Source organism: Triturus cristatus, chromosome 5_1 (genome assembly GCF_964204655.1).
Source record: "Triturus cristatus chromosome 5_1, aTriCri1.1, whole genome shotgun sequence".
Taxonomy (NCBI): Eukaryota; Metazoa; Chordata; class Amphibia; order Caudata; family Salamandridae; genus Triturus; species Triturus cristatus.
Window position 1 is genome coordinate 550,952,446 of NC_140587.1, and position 20,993 is coordinate 550,973,438.

At 43.1% G+C, this 20,993-nt stretch overlaps 1 protein-coding gene across 2 annotated transcripts in view; it reads right to left on the minus strand.

Moving 5' to 3' along the window:
- Positions 1–307: 307 nt before the first annotated feature.
- Positions 308–20,993, minus strand: part of KCNB2 (potassium voltage-gated channel subfamily B member 2) — a 624,863-nt gene continuing 604,177 nt past the window's right edge. For both annotated transcript variants that reach the window (XM_085605433.1, XM_085605434.1), the window contains exon 3: positions 308–5,805. In XM_085605433.1, the coding sequence (XP_085461559.1) occupies positions 3,643–5,805 (2,163 nt within the window). In that variant the 3' untranslated portion in view covers positions 308–3,642. The remainder of the gene's footprint in view (positions 5,806–20,993) is intronic.

Consider the following 20,993-nt stretch of genomic DNA (forward strand, 5'->3'; position numbering starts at 1 on the left):
CTGACATACAAGCTCACTGCCTACAGGGCATTTACAACAGAGGGCAGACTAAGGATACGTCTGGTGAGAGCTGTGGAAATTAAGAGCATTAACATGAAACCTAATCGAGATCTGCCACCAAGCTTGATTTGATTTGATTCCACTAACATATTTTGGTGCAATGATTGTTGGTTTTGTGCAGTATTCTACAGCTTTTGAGCTGAGCACTTTTTCAATGTACATCCTAGCGATCCCACAGAGTTTAAACATAAAACACTAGGAGCTGCCCATGATATAGTAACAGAACACAATGAAGCGTTTCAATTGTTCAAAATCAGTTATGTTTATGAGAGCCTTGAACAAGTCATAGGTGGAACAGTTCTTAGCAGGTAGCATCTATTTCCAGAGAATGTCGAAGATTTGATAACTAACAGATAGTAAGTCAAAGTATTGATCCATCAGCTCCTAGTAAGGAGCCATGAATGGACACATAAACACTGGTTAAAATCACTTACTCTGGTCTTAGGATGTGTTTCCCCTTTCAAATGGAATTTTGCTCATCCATGTGTATGGTTTCCAAGCTCAGAACTATGTCATACAGATGAACATTTCAAATCTCTTTTCATTTTTTTTTTCCGTATAAATCATGCATTGTGTGATCGAATTTGCAATCTCTTTGTGTGGCACTGTGACTCACTGTTCTCTGCAAAATGGGCATTCCTTGACCTGTGAAACTCTTCGATGTGCTCAGAACTGGCTACGGTAATATTCAGTATCTGTGGTCAGGGTTCAAGTAACATTGGGTGACAATCAATCCAATCAAACTAAATTAGGTTGAACTGTCAATCTTTGTTTGTTTTGAAAAGCATTGTCATGGATCATTTTCCCCAATGATTTGCGCTTTAATATAAACAATGGCTTTCATTCATAGGGCTTAAGAGAAAACACAATGACATACAATATCATTTTACCATTTTGAAACTGTGCCAATTATAACCATGGTGGTGAAGACATGTGTATGCACCAATGTATTGTGACCCCATCCTGTTTTCTATGTAAAACCCAACTTATTAAGACAATGTAAACATAAACCAAACAGGAAATCTCAAGCAAGCATGTTTCGATTGTCATTCCATTGTGTCTCTTCATCCTCTCCGCCATCTTTGGCCACGTCTCATGTGTCCTGTCATAGATCGGACTGCGGTGCGGTAAGATGGCGAGGCATTACAAATGCAGTGGTTATGGCTTACATACGACAGTTCTCTGAAAGAGCTTTGAATGATGATTCCAATGGGGCTCGGCTTTGCTTTTTCTTCTACAAAATAATTGGCTGAATAATAGTCCTTGGTTAAAAACTGTACAGCACTTAAAAAATACAATCCAACACTTTCAGAATAAGAAACGTTGACTGGAAGTTTGTGAGTCACTGACAACATCAATGGGTCAAGACTGTAAATCAACACAGGAGACAATAAAATACTTGTGAGTTAACTTCCGAAATGGTGAGACAAAGTTATAAAAGATATGGAAGCGGAGTGCAACAAAACTTCGTAAAAATGATTGGAGCAAAATATTCTGTTGAGAAACTGAAAGCAATATATCGTATTAGTGTTAGAGTTAGAGTTAATGACCAGACCCTATTCGCAAAACCAGAACCATGGCGTGCAGTTTGCTATGTAGACTACTGCTATTGGTGATTGTAAGCTTTTGTTGTCTTGCTTTACCTTCTTAGAGGAGTTTTCCTCCTGTTTTAATTTTTTTTTAATCGTTGGACTATTAGACCACTTGTTGCTTCCATCTGGAGTCATGATCTTTAAAGTATGAAAACGTGAAAGCAGTAATGCATCTTGTTTCTTGGTGAATCTTTTCAGGGCTTTTAGTGTATGGAATACTGAAATTCAAAACTAGAAGGAAGTTGAACATTGTCATTGAGTCTAAGTCTTGATGGCTGATTGAGACAAAGTCTTATTTGCATTAGAATTGCACTATTTGTGAATCTATGTTATCTTTAGTGGCCATGTTGGAAAGTAGCCCTGTGGCATAAGTACTGACATAGGGACTTTGGAACAGAACCTCTAGGCCAATCAAAACTGCCCATTGCAGCGCCTAGACTCTATTGGTTTTTGCCTCAACATTATGCTTCTCCACTGTTTACTGTCCTTTATGAATTGTAAATATGTTGCTTCTTTACCTCACCTCACTTTTCAACCTATCAATATGTCAGAAGTTACTTCTGGGCTTCTCCTCTCCATGTCTCAATGCCCGAGACTAGTACAACACAAGAGGCCATTGACTTAAGTGCTTGTTATGCCTCCCAAGTGATTTCACACATGGGCAGACTCCTTTCCAGGTGAACCCTTGGCAGTTTCATGCCCCATATCGCGGCTGAGGTGGCACCCAGAAAATGCAAGGTTAAGGCCAGAAACCACAGACCAGCTCCTGCGTTTACAGCACGATAACCGCAGACCAGCTCCTGCGTTTACAGCACGATAACCGCAGACCAGCTCCTGCGTTTACAGCACGATAACCGCAGACCAGCTCCTGCGTTTACAGCACGACCAACCACTCTTGAACCTGATCATTGCAAGCCCCCATTTTTTCATTTCTTCACTCTCTAGTTCAGCTCTATACTGCCCTCACAGCTCCTATGAAACAAGGGGGCATGCCAGTCTGGCTCATTTCTGTTCCACCATCTTATGAAACAGACATAGAAAAATAAAGGTCTTTTGACACTGTGTTTTCCCGAATAAGGGAGAGAAGCAACTTTATAAAGAGGTGCAACTGCTCACAGACATTTGACACTATTCATGGCTACAAACATAAAGGTATTTAGGGTGCGGTATCCATTTTGTTTTAGGGAACAGTGTCATTGTTGGCGAATTTTGGCAATTTTAGTATTAGATATCTACCGGTCTTCACACTTCTACTTCTGGTCATTAAATCTTGACTGGTCTTGGGGGGTTTTCTGCGTGGTACAGATGCATCAACATAGTTTATGCAAAGCAAAACGCAATGATCTGTCACAATAAATTAAAAACAATCTACTTATTCACACTGACAAACATACGAACAAGCGTTCAAACAGAAAGCATGATACGTAACGTGAGATGCTTTAAGTAAAGGTTGCAGTTTTGCAACATAAGTCTGTACAAATCCTCCAGGCTGCATGCTGTGAAGGAAGTGCCTGTGCCCCGTAAACTCCATGTGTTCGGCATACTTTAGCTTTCTTGTCCCCTAACTATATACACCTCTTCTCTTTTTCAGCTTGAATTACCAGCATTAACACCCTTATGTACGCATGCGTTGACATTGAGTCCTTTCTTGTGCAATTTTCTAAAAGTCATAGTAACTAAGAAAGTTTAAAATTGTTTAAAGTCAATCATCAGCAGCAGTGAAAGGATCACAAATGTCCGACTGCGCAGGCGCAGGCTCCTGCTTGTGGGGGTGCCTTCTTGTCCTGGATGTGATTCCGTTCTTTTCCTATTACAAAATGCAGTCCTGAACTCTATAGGTAAACAGTACTTCCTAAACTATACATCTTGTCATGCCATGCAGAGTAACAGTTTACTGTATGCACTTCTTTTAGGCTTCTGATGTTTAGTTCACAGGCATCACCGACCCTGTCACTCATAAGAAAGAAGTCTTTATTGCTCTGATAACTAGTCACATGCTGGTTTCACGGGTGGGGGAATAACCTGTTTCCCCCGGGCTCGAATGTAGTTCCGGAGTAAATAGATGGTTTTCCATCCTGTGTCCCTCTTGAACATTGTCTTTTGCTTGCACTTCACTCCCTGCAATATGTGGATCCTGAGTGCAGTTCTGACCCAGTTTTTGAGTGGAGGAAGACACAACTGTGGCTCCTTCCGTTAAGTTTTTACCTTCACTGTGCAAATCGACATAACAGTTTTTCATGGTATCGTGAGGCGTGCGCTTTGCTCCATGGAGCTCCAAGAAGTCTTCGTCTTCCCCTGTGTCTATTTCACTGAAACTTGCTTTCCTTAGGGAAGAGCGAGCAAAACGGTTTTGCTTTGGAATCGGAGTGGGTGAGGATGTGAGCGATCCCTGGAAAATACTCGAGACATCTGTGCTTATGAGTGGTTTTTCTCCATGGTGTGAATATTCATTCAGGCGATTGGTGCTGGGATGGTGCGCGGTGGATGTGGTATTATCTGTGTCTGATACCAGTGATGGTCTCCCAATAGCGAGTGGAGTTTGTGGAGAATTTAATCTATTTTCTGTAAAATTGACTTTGAGTGATCTTCCTTTGAATGGGTTGCTCATTTTCAGAGCGCCTTCTGGGCTCTCCATGACAGTGTCGAGCTGTATGGGAGCGTGCATTACAGCCTGTGTGCTACTGTCATCACTGTTCATATCAGGAGGTGAGGCGATGTATTCAAAGGTAACATCTTTTGGGGAAAAATTCCTGTTTCTTGAACGAGAAAAGAACTGAGAACCCTTCGTGCAGGGGTTCTCTTCTTCGGCAAGGGCTACTGGTGGGAATCTCATGTCAGTGGTACTGCCAGAGAAGGGTGGGATTGGAGATCTTTCTGTTTCTGTGAAGTCAGTTGCACAACTGGCAAAACTGTCAATACTAGATACACTTTTCATATCAGTAATAACCTCTGTATTGACAACTGCCAATTGATTCTTGTTGGACGAAACCTCTTCCATTTCTATCTCTTCTTCATATGCCGGAAGACTGGCAGGAGGCTCCTTGCTTGCTGCGTTAAGATTAAGGTTAAGGTTAGGTTGAGACTGTGTCTTTGTGATTTCATTGTATAGCTCCTGCAGTTTCTGAGCGCTCAGATGTTGTGGACTGGTAGAAGGATTGTTCAAACGCTCTTGGGAGTCATGCTGACTAACTTCATGATACTTGTTGTCGAACGACTTATTTGAACTTGTATCAGACATTGTCCTTCTTGCCCACTTCCACCGACTTGGAGATAGATGGTTATCATCAGGTTTGTCCTTTTTGTCATCTCCCTCTACAGGTTTTTCCACCACTATATCGATCAATTCCATGCTGCGGGCAAAGGCATCTTTTAAATTCATGGAAACAATGCTGCCATTTCTTTTAGCTCGCTCTAATGCCTCCCTTCGCTTGATGGCTTTTTCCTGACGCTTTTGCTCTTTGTAGAATTCTGAAAAATTGTTCACAATGATTGGTATAGGCAAGGCGATCACCAACACTCCAGCAATGCAGCACAATCCACCTACAATCTTCCCAAGAAGAGTTTTGGGATAAATATCACCATATCCGACGGTGGTCATTGTAATGGTGGCCCACCAAAAGGACGCTGGAATACTAGTAAATTTGGTGGCATCTTCATCTTTTTCAGCAAAAAATACCAGGCTGGAAAATATCATTATACCCATTGCTAAAAATAATATCAACAATCCCAATTCATTGTAACTCCGTCTCAAAGTAAATCCAAGGGACTGCAGGCCTGTTGAATGTCTGGCAAGTTTAAGAATCCGCAATATCCTCATGATCCGAAATATCTGCACCACACGTCTGACATTCTGGAATTGCAACACACTTTTGTTCGACTCTGTGAGAAAAATGGTTACATAATACGGCAAAATGGCCAGTAAGTCAATGACGTTTAGGGGCCCTTTGAAAAACTTCCACTTGTTTGGCGAGGACAGGAAACGTAAAAGGTACTCCATGGTGAACCACGCGATGCAAACCGCTTCAACATGGGCCAATTGTGGGTTGTCATTGGGTTGGCCAAATTCGTCAATTTCTTGAAGTTCAGGTAGTGTGTTGAGAGACAATGCAATCGTTGACAGGACAATGAACAAGATGGATATAATGGCCAGGATCTGAAAAACATAATAGAAACTCATTGTTATAAAGCATTCTGAATTCAGTAACTAAATACTAGCATTTAAAAAGTTTTCTGTGCATTGATTTTTTAGAAGAAGTTCTAATGCTTCTACAGTTCTGGTAAAGTGGGGCATCTGGCCTAACTAATGCATTATTAGTGCTACCCACGACAAGATGCAACACTTAGGATATGCGCTGATTAGTGGTGCTGAAATATAAGGCGTTTTTCCCATTAACAGCTTTGTAGGTTTTGCATAGATAGTGCTTAATCAAAAAACAGCTCTTATTATTTTTATGCTAAAACATTATCCCAATTCAGGTATCTTATTAGGGAAGCAGATGGACTTTATGCACTGTTAGAGGATGCATGCTATGCCGTCACTTAATAGTTGCAGTGTGAAAGCTAAATCTATATTAAAAGCATATATTGTTCAAAATAACTAATCAAAAGCAGAAAAAAAAACTAAAAGCAAAGCATTCAACTGGCTGGCAATGCAACCTTTTCATACTTTAGTATAATTCATTTAGCATAAAAGAGTGATTCTCAAAATTAGACTTCAATTCTTCCAATTGTGCCTCAACTAAGGGCGAACAAAAAAGAGTCCATTACTGTTGAAGCATTTAGACATTGTGGCTGTCCAATCAAATCTGGACTTCTGTGCACAGGTCGAGCTCCTAGCTTGAGGGCTGACTCCAGGTAAGTCTAATACTCCTGATGAAGCCAGTATCTGAAGAGGGCTGAACCTTTCCATACTGTACTGTGCTTACATGTGGGCGGACCCTATATTTTATTGATACTCCAACAAACCAGTAACTAAAGGCGGACCCAAAGTACCTTTCTGTACATAATATTACTGCTAATATGATGTATTATTTTGGGAGATTACATTAGCCAGCGGGAGTCTCTAGGCCAGACCTAAAACCTGTATTGTCGTCAGCCCCTCTATTGGCCATCTTCACAAAGATTTTACTGTGAATTACTCTTAGAGTAATCCTGGCTTACTCATGGGATGTAGTAGTAGGTCAGGAGTACTCCAAGGTAACTTACACATGCAAAGTCTTTGGAACGCGAGCTCTGTACATTGCAGTACTTCTGCAGCCTGCAGCGGAGTAGATATGAAAATAGGAAGCCATGGGTTCTGCGATGATAAAAGCATCTGAACATCCCTGTAATGTTCCTTGATGTTCAGAGGGTGTCCCCAGCTTTTGGCCCAAGCTGTATAATCAAATATAAGTGTTGCTTTCAAAAATATGCAATTGGATTGTGTCATTTGTTATTTATTTAGGCTATAATGTTGAATAAACATAATGCTTGCATCGACACATGGGCATACGACAGAACTACATGGTTAGAAACACATTTAGGGCCACATTACGATGGCGGGAGGACTTTGTCCGCCTGCCACCGCAATGGAAAACGGGACCGACCGCCAGAGGTGCGGCGGACCCACAAGGCCAATTAGGATGCGCTCGTCACACTGGCGGGTGCTTTCTGGACTTTAACATTGTGGTGGGCGGTGCTGTGAGCAGCACCTGTCGCAATGTTAAATAGGCATTTTGTGCTTTGCCATGCACAACATGACAGGAACCGCGCGGTGCCTGCCATAGGTACCACCCAAGTGCAGCCCCCCACCTCCCACTCCCACGGGGGCCCGTAATGGGCCCCCAAGGCAATACCCGCATGCTTTCCATGGTGGCATCGCCGCTATGGAAAGGCCTTCACCGCCAGGCATCTTAACATGGATGGCAGTGTCTTCCAGACACCGCCACCATATAATGCCCGAGTTCTGCCCGGCCGGCGGAAATGCGGCGGTCGGGCTTTCTGTTTGCCGCAGTACCCCCCGCCATGGTAATATGGCAGGGGGTAAATGGCGGGCGGGTGGGGAGTTATGGCGGGCGAATAGCCACCGCCGGTCGGGCGGTGGTGATCCACCCGCCATCATAATGGCCCCCATAGCTGGGAAGTTGTGTGATTGCAATATCAAGCCCCAAAATTCATCACACTTCTGCAAAGATATTGACATGTTGACTTTCAAGGACATAAGTAGGCCGTGGTGAAGGCCCAAATACTCAAAGAAAATGTTTTGTGAAATTGCAGTTTTATATAGCGCGAATTTGACCCGAAGGAACCAGAGCCTTTACATGAGCGCCAGTTGCATTACAGAGGGACACATTCATTTTTACGCACGTGGAGATTAAGTCATTTGCCCATAATCACAGGATGCTTGAGCCTCCTGCCTGACTCAAACATGGCTCCCCAGCTTCAAAGTCAGCCGCTCTAACCGTTAAGCCACATCCACTTGATATTTTGGTCAAATTTACATGTAAGGCAGTGGCAATAGTATTTAGCCCTGTATGGATCTGCATGCTGTTTGTTTTTCATGTGAAATAGCATAACTTATCTCAGGGGTTTTAAATCATGTCCAATAAGACTTGTGAGTCAGGGGCGGCTTCTCTGCTATGGCAGAGGAGCGTCACCCCACTGCTTTCTCACAGTGCGAGAAGCAAAAACATAAAATGGTAATAACTTTTAATTATTACCATTTTATGTTTCTTTTGCAGGTGGGGCTGCTCTGCTCTGATTATGAAGCAGGAGAGGAGTGGTTTGCCCAATCCTGAGTGCGCAGTGACCATTTGGTCAACCCTCTCGGACCACCCAAATCAGTCATGCACATTTTCCCTTCTCCACTGCAGCCTGCATAGAGAATATGCCCACCCTTCCAGCCCCTGGCTGAGCACAGTGTCACGGCGCTCAAACCAATCACAATGCTGCTTTGCAGCATTGTGATTGGCTTAGGGGAGGGAGCCTGGCTGCCTGCTTTCCTGTGTCAGACATAAGAAAGCAGGAGCAGAGAAGATGCTGGACACGGCCTAAATGTAAGTTTAAAAAAGTATATATATGACCCCCACCACCCCTTTCTCCCACCCGCGCCCGCCCTCCGACCCTCGAGCCATGCAACATGCAAACTGTGATGCGGGATCGGCAGTGCTATGACAATAACATGGAATATGACCTTTGGTCTGCAGTCATACATGGGTGAATGTATGTATATTATTGCACTTGTTCTAGGTAACATATTTTATGTATAGCAATAAAATTCCATTCACACATTACTACAAGGCAAAAATCAGATTCCATGAGATCACATTTCATGATGTCAGATTAACAAGAGAAAAAGACTGTTTACTGCCCGAAATCGTGTGCATTACAAAGGTTTTGCATAGAAACAAGTCCAATAATCACAATCTCTCTTCCATGTGATCTTACTTTAAGCTTAACCCCTTGCATCATGATGTGTGTTAAATACTTTTTTTTAAAAATACACATAAACAAATGCAGTGGCAAAAACATATCCACAGTGTAATATTGTATTAATTACTTTTATTGAGGGGAAAGGAGAGTCAAGACTTCACATATGTGAGTCATTGCCCCTCCCCTCACTTAATAGCACATTACACTCTGTGCCTCTTCTTATATACCTTTTATGGGTCTTCATTAATCCATGTCCTCTATTTTCGTCACTATGTAAACATCTTTACTATTATGTGAACTGGAGCAAAATGTGTTTGCTCCATTCCATATTACAAAAGAAACAAAATAGTAATAAACTGATTTGTACTGATTTTTGCACCTTTAAAAACATGTGCAGCGAAATAACTATGTAACCGTTCCTCAGATTTACTACAAATGACATTACTGATCACTGAAACATTCCTTCTACCAATTATGATCTTATTATAATTTTGAATGATGTATACTAGGAGCGAAGTTCAAGGTAAAAAGGTAAAAGCCCATTTAAACAAAAGAGTAATGGAGCCCGCCCTGCAAGTGCACATAAATGCCCTGCTGTATAAAATTTCCATTACCAAAATGGTTGCAAATTGCGCACACATTTTTTGCAGATGGAACATAATTTTGCAAAGTGACCTATTGTTGTATCTGCACTATGAACCACTACACCTATGTACTAACAGGCCCACTCACAAAATTCTGAAGTGTAGAGTTTTGCATTCCAACCTACCTCATCAATATTAATAAGGTAGGTCGCAACTTGCGACTCACTACAATTGGATGCCATCAAAGGGATGCTGGCTTGCCGGAATCAGCAGCGTTTACCTTCTAAGTAATCACATTTAAAAGATTATTTTTTTTATGCAGCCTTTTTCCCTTAAAGAAACATGGCTGCAATTAAAAATTAAAAGTTGCTTTTATTTGTTTGAGAGTTGGCATTGATCTCATGCACCACTGCCTACTCCCCAACAAGCTTTTTTGACATTTGCAAAGGACCCCTCCTTCCCTTTTGCGAATGTGTTAATACCTCAACTTGGCAGTTGGTAACTGCAAAAGCAAAACATTGATACATATCATAACAAATTGCTATTTGAAAGGGTCGCTCTAAACACACGCCTTTAACCCCTTCGGCGCTCATGACGGAACGGTTCCGTCATGAGCGTCGGTTGAGCTGTGCTCATGACGGAACCGTTCCGTCATGACCACGCCCGCACAAGAAACGGTCAGCGCTGAGCGGGAATCGGCGCCGCATCGAAGGGGTTAAAATACGGATTTGTTTTCCCTTTCTACACCCGTTTTGATTACATGTTACCAAATCAAAGTGAGATTAGCAGATTTAAAAATTGCAAACTTTGTGATGGCAAAATGGCTTTGTACATCAGGCCATTTGTTCCTTTTTTTCCTACAGAGAAATCATTTTTCCCTATGGAAAATGACCACCAGGGATGGATTGATAACGCGGGCACTCGGGAAATGGCCGAAGGGCCGGTAGCCAAGTTCTACCTCTGGGCTGCTTTTTTGGGCAACCTGGGGGCCGTCTGTGCTGTTAGGATGCTGCCAGAGGCCCAGTGGGTATCTGAGTGCCATTCTAGAGGCAGATGGGCAGAGGTATCACTCCCTTTCTCTAGCTGGGCCTGCCCATTAACGTATGCTGATTGAGTGGGGGCAGGGGGCCTGAGCAGAAGTGGTCTCACTTGCATTCATGTGTGGCTCAGCAGTGTGAACTCCTCTGTGCATTTTTTTTATCTAAGTGAAGTTAATAAAACATGCCCCCCACCCCCTTTCTTTTCATAAAACTTCGCTGAAACAGTGTTTTGCAGAAAGGCAATATGCAAATGTGGGCCTCTTTTTTTTATCCCAATCCAACCCTGATGACCACCCCCAACTTCACCACTAAATCTGGAGGGATCCTTTCCCTATCCTATCCTGGAAAGGGAGTTCTTCCCGCCCTTAGCTGGAGTACATTTCTGACCATTTTCAGTGTTGAAAGGGTCAACTTGAAGTTTGTGAATTACAACACTCCGATATGTTTTTGGGTGTTCCCAAACTCCTCAGACAGACCAGGTGTTGTAACACGCACTTCCCGCCCCTTGTTTAGGATTTACTATTGCATATTTCACTCCACTTGTGGCAGAAAAATCCTTTTATGAATTCCTGGACTGGACCTCCTCCTTCCTCTCCGGCAGAACACAGAGCGTCTGCCTTCCCCCCTTCCCCTCCGAAGCCACTGAGATCATCTGCGGCGTAACCCAAGGCTCATCCCTCAGCCCAACGTTGTTCAATGTCTACATGGCACCGCTCGCCCACATCGCACAACGGCACAACCTCAACATAATCTCCTACGCCTCTCCCTCACCAAGGTCCCCCACACCGCCAAAACCAACCTCCACGAAGGAATGAAGGCCGTCGCCGACTGGATGAGGAACAGCCGTCTGAAGCTGAACTCGGACAAGAACGGAGGTCCTCATCCTCAGATCCACCCCCTCAGCCTGGGACGACTCCTGGTGGACGACCGCACTGGGAACACCCCCAACACCCACCGACCACGCACGCAACCTAGGGGTCATCCTCGACTCCACCCTCTCCATGACGAAGCAGGTCAACGCCGTCTCCTCCTCCTGCTTCAACACCCTCCACATGCTTCGCAGAATCTTCAAGTGGATTCTCACCGAAACAAGGACGGTCACCCAGGCCATCGTCAGCAGTAGACTGGACTACGGAAACGCACTCTACACAGGAGCCCCGGCCAAACTCCTGAAACGGCTTCAACGCATCCAGAACGCCTCCGCACGCCTGATCCTCGACATACCTCGCCACAGCCACATCACACCCCACCTGAGAGACCTGCACTGGCTCCCAGTCAACAAGAGGATAACCTTCAAACTCCTCACCCACGCACACAAGGCACTCCACAACACCGGAGCAACATACCTCAACAGCCGACTCAGGCTCTACACCCCTACCCGCCAGCTCCGCTCCGCTCCGCTCCGCAGACCGCACCATCGCCACCGTCCCCCTCAGCCGAAGAGTGACCCCCGGCGGCAGATCATTCTCCCACCTCACCGCAAAGACATGGAACACCCCCCCCCCCCCCCATCCACCTACGGCAGACCGAAGACCTTCTGACCTTCAGAAGACTTCTCAAGACCTGGCTCTTCGAACGGTAGCAGCTCTCCCCCCCATCATGATTGATTGGAAAGTGTAAAACAAGGTATTTTCAGCTGTAAACATATATTTATGGCTGAAAATACCTTTATGAATCAGGACCTAAATAAGCTATTGATTTGCACCTCCATAATTTAAAAGTGCACAAATATAAAATTTACCATACACAATCATTAATACAGTTGTGCGATGTATGTGTATTTCAATATAAAACATTACATTTCACAATGCAGGGCAGGGTAACAACAATGGCCAGTAACAGCATTTACTCTAATGGAACGGAGGATGGTAACTACACACGACTTTTAATTCCAATTCCCTGCCCTTACGTCACCTGCTGCCTGCTGTGCATACAACCTAATACAGATCTACGTGTGCACTGTGCACACAAACATTAATCCGTTTGGACAAACCGTGACACTCATGGAACCTGTGGAAGTTTGTTTCGACGCACGTCGAAGTGTGTTTCTTTTTGTCGACAGTGCAGTCATATGTACATAAAGTTGGACGGATACAAACGTTTACTATCAGTGCGCTTTCTATGTTTATTATTTTTGCCCGGCAGCTACCTCTACCTGCACAAAAGCATAATCAATATGTTCACTGTTGGTGAGATGCCAACAAACTGTAACTAGAAGATTGTTCGCAAAATGTGTGGTAAATTATAAATACTGCGTTTTAATCTCAACCAGCAGATGGCGCTGTTCTCCCACAAGAATGCTTCATAGCGATGCCAGTCAATTGAAATCTACTCAAATTTTCTAACTGGTCTTTGCTTCGGATGTAGCCGACGTGGTCAACGAGAAGGTGCACGCAAACCGGAAGCCGTTTGTGTATTTCTTTTTTTTAATTATTATTATTTTTATTGATTTTCTAAAACATTATTGTTCGGATTTTATATAAACACATGCTTAGAAAAGAAAACCCAAAATACCAGTTCTCCTAAATATACCCTAAATCAGATGTTAAGGTAATTACATCAAATTCAGCTCTCCAATCAATTTAATACATAACCAGATCATCGTAATATAATTAAAGTGCTAGTGCGTTGTTTACGATAGCATACTTTACGATACATATAGAAGCCCATATGGACAATACCCAGCAGTAAAAAGGGGCCAAGGTTAGTCAATCTTATAATGTTTAAAATGAAGACAGAACATTAAAGATTGTCACGAGCATATCAATCTCACTTAGAGTCCTAAAAACCATAACTCATATACATAAATCATCAATATTTCAAAAGCCATTAAGGTAAACGAGAGATATTATACAGTGCTTGATACTATCTTAATTTAATTCAGCTATACATCCGACCCGATGCCATAAAATACCCACAAGTTTGGTTAACGTGCAAAGCATTCTTCCTGAGAGCCACATCATTTGCGATGTTTGAGTATTTCAATATGAAACATTACATTTCACACGATATGTCGGATGGCGAGGTGTAATTGGTTGTAATAACGTATTCCAATATTGTGTTTGACACCACTCTTATTACTAAGTAATGGCGTAGGGTTACTCACGACAGAGGTAGCACTGCAAGGTTTCTACGAGTAAATCATGCAGACTTCAAGAAGCCTTTCTGGACCATCTTTCCAACTTAAAATACAGTGTTGTTTTTCACAGGTGTCAGAAAGCGAAATGGGAATGTTTCCATTTTTAATACAAAATGTGTTAATGAAGTATCTTGATATTTTCCTAAATAACTTTATAGAAAAGTCAAAATTGATATAGATTGAATCTAAACAAGAACAACAGTATGAGTAATAATAGAATATGAATTGCAATCTAATACATTGATAGTGAGTGGACAATTAGACACAACATTGCTAGAATAGGGGAAAGGTTGGAGGGTGGGTTAAGGAAAGAAACCAATAAAATGAAGACTGCTGTTCTATGTCGGCCTTAACCTGGCAGTCCATAGTTCTTCACTCTCGGTAGAATTTGCCTTTTCCACTGCAGAAAATATCAGGAAGGAACATGGGGGCATATTATCAAGAACGGCGTTAAAAATGATTGCCATGTTCTGGTGTGAACCTGGGCTTCTATTGGAATTCTCCAGGGCATATTATCAAGCCCATTATTGCCGCTTTAGCGGCAGTTTTCTGCCGCTAAACCGGCGATAATTTTAACGCCGTCCTTGATAATATGCCCCATGTTAACTAAGTAGGCGGATCCGATTTTGGAGAAAAAGAAAAACGGGACATTTCACTAACATAGTGGTAGAACTGCAATCAGGGGGCCTTTCCTCAGAAAGCGTCCTGGGCAAAACTAAGTGGCATATTTAAAATCCCCTATCGCCACCACAACGTCACTTTAAGAGATGTTGTGATGGCGACAGGAACTTTGCCTTGTTGACAAGGCTGCGTTAAGCCAGTTAACGTGGCTTAAGGCTACCTTGTAAATAAAGCCCCATTTCATGCTACATTTAGCGTGAAAGGGGCAGGCAATGGGTGTTGTGGTGGGTGTACCAGCACAGCACCCATTGATTTTGACACTGCCTCCTATTTACAAGAGCAGCGTAACTAGGAGGCATTGCCAAAATTAAGAGCAGGGAAAACCTGGTCTTAAACAGGCGAAACGCTTTATTTTTCCTTGTTTTTGCTGTTTCCTTGTGTGCTGTGGGTGCAGCCCAGAAGGAAACAGCAAAACACGAATGATTGTTTATGTGCAGGAAGGTCCCCCTTCCTGCACATAAACAATCATTTTAAAGAATGCAGTTTTGCAACTTCTATGTGTGCTACATTAAGCAACACACATAGAAGTTACAAAACTGCATTTAAAGATTATTTATGTGCAGGAAGAAGGACCTTCCTGCACATAAACAATGTTCCCCTCAAAACAGGCACCCTTGCACTATGTTACAAGGGTGCCAGCGCTGGCACTAGGCAGCTTAGTTTAGCGCCAGCTCAGGGGGAAACGCAGGGCTGCACCATATTGTAGTTAATATTATGCAGCCCGGCGTTTCTAAAGTGACGAAGCGTGTCGTTAGCCTTCTTGGCTTAACGATACACTTTGCCACTTTTTTGTAAATATGCCCCTAAATTTGGTGCCCTCCAAATTGACACCCTTCTCTTCTCTCCTTCCCCATCCGCCCCTCTCATTGGTGATCCTAGGGAGGGGCTCTTTCATGCTCACAGGTTGTCCTGACTGACTACCTCAGAGCAGTAACATTTGCACCTTGTCCCCTCACTTCAATCTCCTATTCAGTTGCTAAACTGGAGGTGAGAGTCTCTGTGAGGGGTATGAGGGGGGAATAGGTGAAAGGTAATAGAACAAGGCTAAAACAAAAACATGATTTTACACACAGCTTGAAGCCAATGAACTGAACGACTTAACTGGCAGTCTGGAATGAAAGATGTATTCAAGGTTGATCAGGAGGGCAGCTACCTCTGTGCCCCTCCAGCTGTATGCACCCCAGGCCTCGGTCCAGCTCACCCATGCCAAAAGCCAGCCCTTACTGCATCAACCAAGGGGCACAGAACGCATTAAAAGACAGAGCTTACCAACATAGAACGCACAGAGTAGGAGGCACCAAGGTTAATACATTTAATACAGCTTTTACACAAAGTATCATCTGTAGTAATTACATGAATCTCTGAAAAGGTTGGTTGCTAATCCTACATTGGAAGATACAGTGGCGGCTCCTCCGCTAAAGTGGAGGAGCGCCGCTCCACTCCTCTGCAAGCAGTGTGAAAAGGAAAACAAAAAGAATATTTATTTACTGTTTTTTTTTCCTTCCTGCTCGAATGCGGTGCGGGGGGGGGGGCGGGGCGGGTGGGCCGGGGCAGGGAATGAGTGTAAAGCACACTCTAAAGTGTGCATGGTGGTTTGACTGGCCCAAGAGGGCCGGTCAAACCCTAATGCACACTTTGCATCTTCCCCACCAGGCTGCATTACACAGCCTGGTGAGGAACATGCAGAGCCTCCAAGCACCTGTCTGAGCCCTGAACCACGGCGCTTAGACCAATCACAACGTTGCTTAAGGCAGCGTTGTGATTGGACAGGGGCTTCTGGGATGCTGTGAGCTTCCTTTTGCGGCACAGAGGATACAGAGCAGAGGTGAGAGCACCCAGAGGCATTCAGGTAAGTGAGTTTTTTTTTTCATTCACCCCTTCGTCGTCTCCCCCGGCTACCACCCATGCTTAGTAGTGGCCACTGGAAAGTGAGAGATTTGGGATTCAAATCAGTGGACTGTATTTTCCTCATTGACATATATTGAAGCAGATGCTCTGTTATAACTGGCTAAAGCGAAGGTAGATTCATATTAGACATACTAGCCTACTAAGCTTCAAAAACAAATAAAAAATGTAAATGTGAAATCCACTCCTATATGTTAAATAGTTACTAAAACGTAGTCACTTAAGTCAGTGGTATGTGCATCACCGTATGAGTAATGAGCTAAACGCAAACATATAGATGAGGTACTTGTACGCCTTTAAAGCACAGGCTCCCCCAAGTTACCATAGTGCGTTTCACCATTTCCCTTTCGAAACACACGCTCCCCATGTTACTGCAGTGAGCTTCATCTTTTTCCTTTAGCAAACGTGCATGTCACCGTACAAAGAGGAACCAATGACAAGAATGAATTACGAGGTGTGCATGTCATTGAACCAATAAAACGCGTTATTCAACAGGTGTGCATATGACTGCTCTCTGGCATTACTGGTACATGAGCAAATTTTGTAACCTGTGTTGAAAACCTGGTGTGTGTGTCACTGCTCTCTGGAATCTCTGGCGGGCATTGTTATTTTTGGAATCTCTGCCACGCGTTGTTATTGGCCTGTATTACAGAGACATGCAAACGAGTATGGTGTGCATATCTAAGTGAAGCAAGAGAAATTGTCACTATTCAAAATGGCCGCCCTCATACACGCTCCTGTTCGTGAGTTCATCTTCTCTGGCAAGGACCTACCAATGCCACTGATGCACATCACAATGCTGTGCATGTGCAAACAAAGAGGGAGTGGAATCCTTAGAAGACACCGGTCTGCAGCATGAGCCAATAACGGTTACCAGGAGAGCGCGTTTAACGGTAACATCCCATACATAATGACATCCTCAAAAGCATGCGGCCAACAATAAAACGGGGCCAATTGCTAAAGTATATATTAAAAATGTGCTGATGCCCCAAACGGCAGCTGAGCTGTGCTGAAGGAATAAAATAATCTTACAGTTCCTTGAATTGGCCGATGGAGAAACCACTTCAGTTCATAGGGTTTGAGCCTCTCGTTGCCACTTTGTTAAGTGCGGATCCACATGGAATGCAAAATTTAAGCTCTTTATTCAGTGACTTAAACTCGGGCATCAGCGACACAACTCTCCTCTCCAACCGTTTGCCCCATTCTGCCAACCACCCTATGTACCCACATTTCAGCACCCTGCCTAGAGAACATTCTAAGCCTAGCACACATTGCCCAAGGCAACCTCCCGATCCCCATGCGATAAACACAACATATATCTGCTCTTCATTAATGCCGAAGTGACGGGTTGTGGCATAAACATTGTGGAAAAGTGCTAAGGCTCATCTGAACTGTGCACTGCTTATCCTTCGCCCTGCTGTGCAGGACCAATGACAGGATATAACATTCAAGTTTTTACACCTTGACAACCGGTTTTATAGTGGTGCAAGTGAATGTGGTGGCATTCGCTGATGTCCTGTTTACATATCCATTTAGGCATAGGTCTACTATTCCTACTGCCCTGAATCAGGAAGAGAAGGCTGCAGTCACCAGCAGGTTCCTGACTCGCTCACATTTTGGCCAGTGTCCCTAATGTGTAGTGTCAGGCAGATGACCAGGCCCTACTGTTTCATAGTGTAGAAAGTTGCATAGTGTTGCAACATGTAGTGGACAGACTCACTTGCACAATTCTTGTGCCACACAAGGCAGGGACAGTCTCATCCATATCCACAGACCAGCATTTGCACTATACAATTGTACACACAAAAGATAATATAGCACATTCAGCTGTGGCATCACAGTTAAGCACGGCGTTGGTAATCCTCTAACTGCATTGTAGCCACAGTAGATCAACTGCACAACACTTACATTTACACAACTTGAGGCAAAGTTATAGTAGCTGTTTGATGACCATTTTCTTCTTTCCATTGCAAATTTCGTTTTTTCAATGCAATTTGATTGCGAAGATTCCCATCAGAAATTAGCTCCCGACACGTGATAGTCTTTTTTCATGCTCATTGGAGAAGCACAGTGGGCGGTTGGTGCCCAGTATGCTGCTGTTGAGCATTTGACGTCCAGTGCCTCCTTTACTCTCTCCACACACATATAAAACCATTTCAATGACTCTATCCTGCTTTTTGTCAGTGGTCTAACTGTGAATTTTGTTGTTAAAAATAAAAAAAATAAACTCATAATGTCTCTATAGAACACCTGTCTGAAAGACTAGTCTTGCTAACCTCCATGTGATGAACTGAGGGGACTGTGAAGGTCGCAGCGTTTGAAGCTCACTATAGAGCCTGAGCAGAATAGCAAGAAATAAGTCTAAACCTACTACATGCTGACAATGTCTTCTTACCTTGAATCTGACCATTTAAAATGACATTCAATTAAACAGAAGCTGTAGACACTGAAGAGTGTTTTCTGTTAGGGCAATAAAGCTTCCATGCTAGATTTATTCTCTATCAGTACCAGGATGTGTGTCCATGAACTGTTTTGAGAAGTGTACTATTTCAGGGCTGTGCATTGATAAGTGTTCAACTGGTCATGTTTTTGAGAAGTATCTTTCTTAATCTGTCCTTAAGAGTCAAATTAAAAAAGAGATCAAAACTGCAGCAGTGTTACAAGAGACACTTACTTCCTCCTCTTAACCTAACGTGTCTCTCATTGGGCAACAATTGGTTGTAACTGTCTTCTAAACACAGGACAGTGGTGAGATGTGAGTCCCTCCTCAATGTCCAAGTATCCTCTTATGGTACTCTCCTTCTAAAAAGTCCCATGACAGCATATGGTGACACTACATCTTGCTGAGACCGAGCATGTAATAGCATTGCAAGTCAATTTTAATCAGCCCATTACCTCAATCTATCTATTGCAACAAACATCTTTGAAGAGAGAACCTGTTGTTAGCTGTGGTCCTTGGAAAATACTCTGGTTTGGATTCCATTCCCAGACTGCTTATCACTGGTGTCAACACCTTCAATTTTGCAGGTTGAAGGCTACTCTTAAAAGAAGAATGATTCCAGTATCAGAATTCTCGCCTTCCATAATGCAGCAAACATGAGTCTATTAGGCACAGTTATCTTAAGTGGGCATGGGTCACACATAAGAGATGTGGAATATCTTACAAGGACACTCTCGGGCAAAACAAATGGGACAGTCTTATCAATTCTCTTTTTCTTTCTGATGAGTGTCCGTCAGCTGCACTTTAGTATGCAGAGGAGAAGGTTCATCTAAGAGATGTAGAAGCAGTGTGCGAACAATAGGCTCGAAAATGATCGTTAAGGGTTATCAAGGAATACTTGACAAGAGCTTGTAGTAAAGAACATTTGGTCAGTTGAGGGAACTAAATTCCTCCTCAATCCTTTCAGAACTATATGGCCACATTCTGGTGAACTTCTGATGCTGGATATCAGAAGATTGGCAAATTGTTGAAGTCTCTTGCCGTTGAATATCAGACCATTGCTAAATGTAAGTATTGCATGAACACTGTTATGACATTTTTGGAATGTAGAATAGCTACTGCAGTGTTGTGGATTATATTATACCTGTCCACTACCTTCAACATTGTAGATATCTGGATCCTGATAGAGAGGGTGTCCATGATAACATTTCCCGTCCCCACCATCATTTCTTTGATCAGTCCTTTTTGGCACATGAAAAGCAATACGTTTACATAAACTGTTTTCCTCAGCTCTTCAGCATCTCAGCTTTCACTGCTTTTACTACTTTCACCCACCTTTTTTGATGTTTATATCCTTCACTGTTTTCTCTTGAAACTTGAGGTTCAAATAGGTTTTCTCAACATGAGAATTCTCTCTTGGTGACACAAAATGTCAGAAGTAGATCCAAAGGTGGATGCTGACGATGTTATAATTATTTCTTAACTATTGTTCTCATGGCACTCAGACAGTGAAAATAATAATAGAAGACACAACTCATTTGAGTCCACAAATTCCCAAATCAGATGGTCGTGAGTTGCGCTTACAATTCCCAAGGTCATGTGAGTCTGGAGGAAATTCCAGAAATTTGCAGCCAGCTCAAAGAAAGGCGATCTACCAGATGCACCATGCTGAACCTTAGAGACAAGAAGTTGCTGTTCGAAGCTAGACCGGTAGGTAAAAATGTTACTTTGTGCAAGAATTTATGAGGGATATGCTTCTATGGGCCAGATGTACGACCCACCAATTAGCGAGCAGCAAATTGTGTCGCATTTGCGACTCGCAATTTGAGACTCGCTAATTGGAATGCACAACAATACTGTTTGCAATTCCAAATGGGGTTGGAAATTGCATGCCTCGTTAATATTAATGAGGCAGGCGCAATTAGCGACCCCATTAGGAATGGCTAACACTCGCAGGGATGGTGGCCTGCTGAGGTAAGCAGACCACCATTTCTGTGACTGCTTTTTTAATAAAGCTGTTTTTTTTTATGTAGTCCGTTTTCATTAAAGGAAAACGGGATGCATTTAAAAGAGAAAAATTGAACTTTTCAGTTTCATGTTTCTTAAGGGTAGGCAGTGGTCTCTGGAACCACTGCCTGCAGT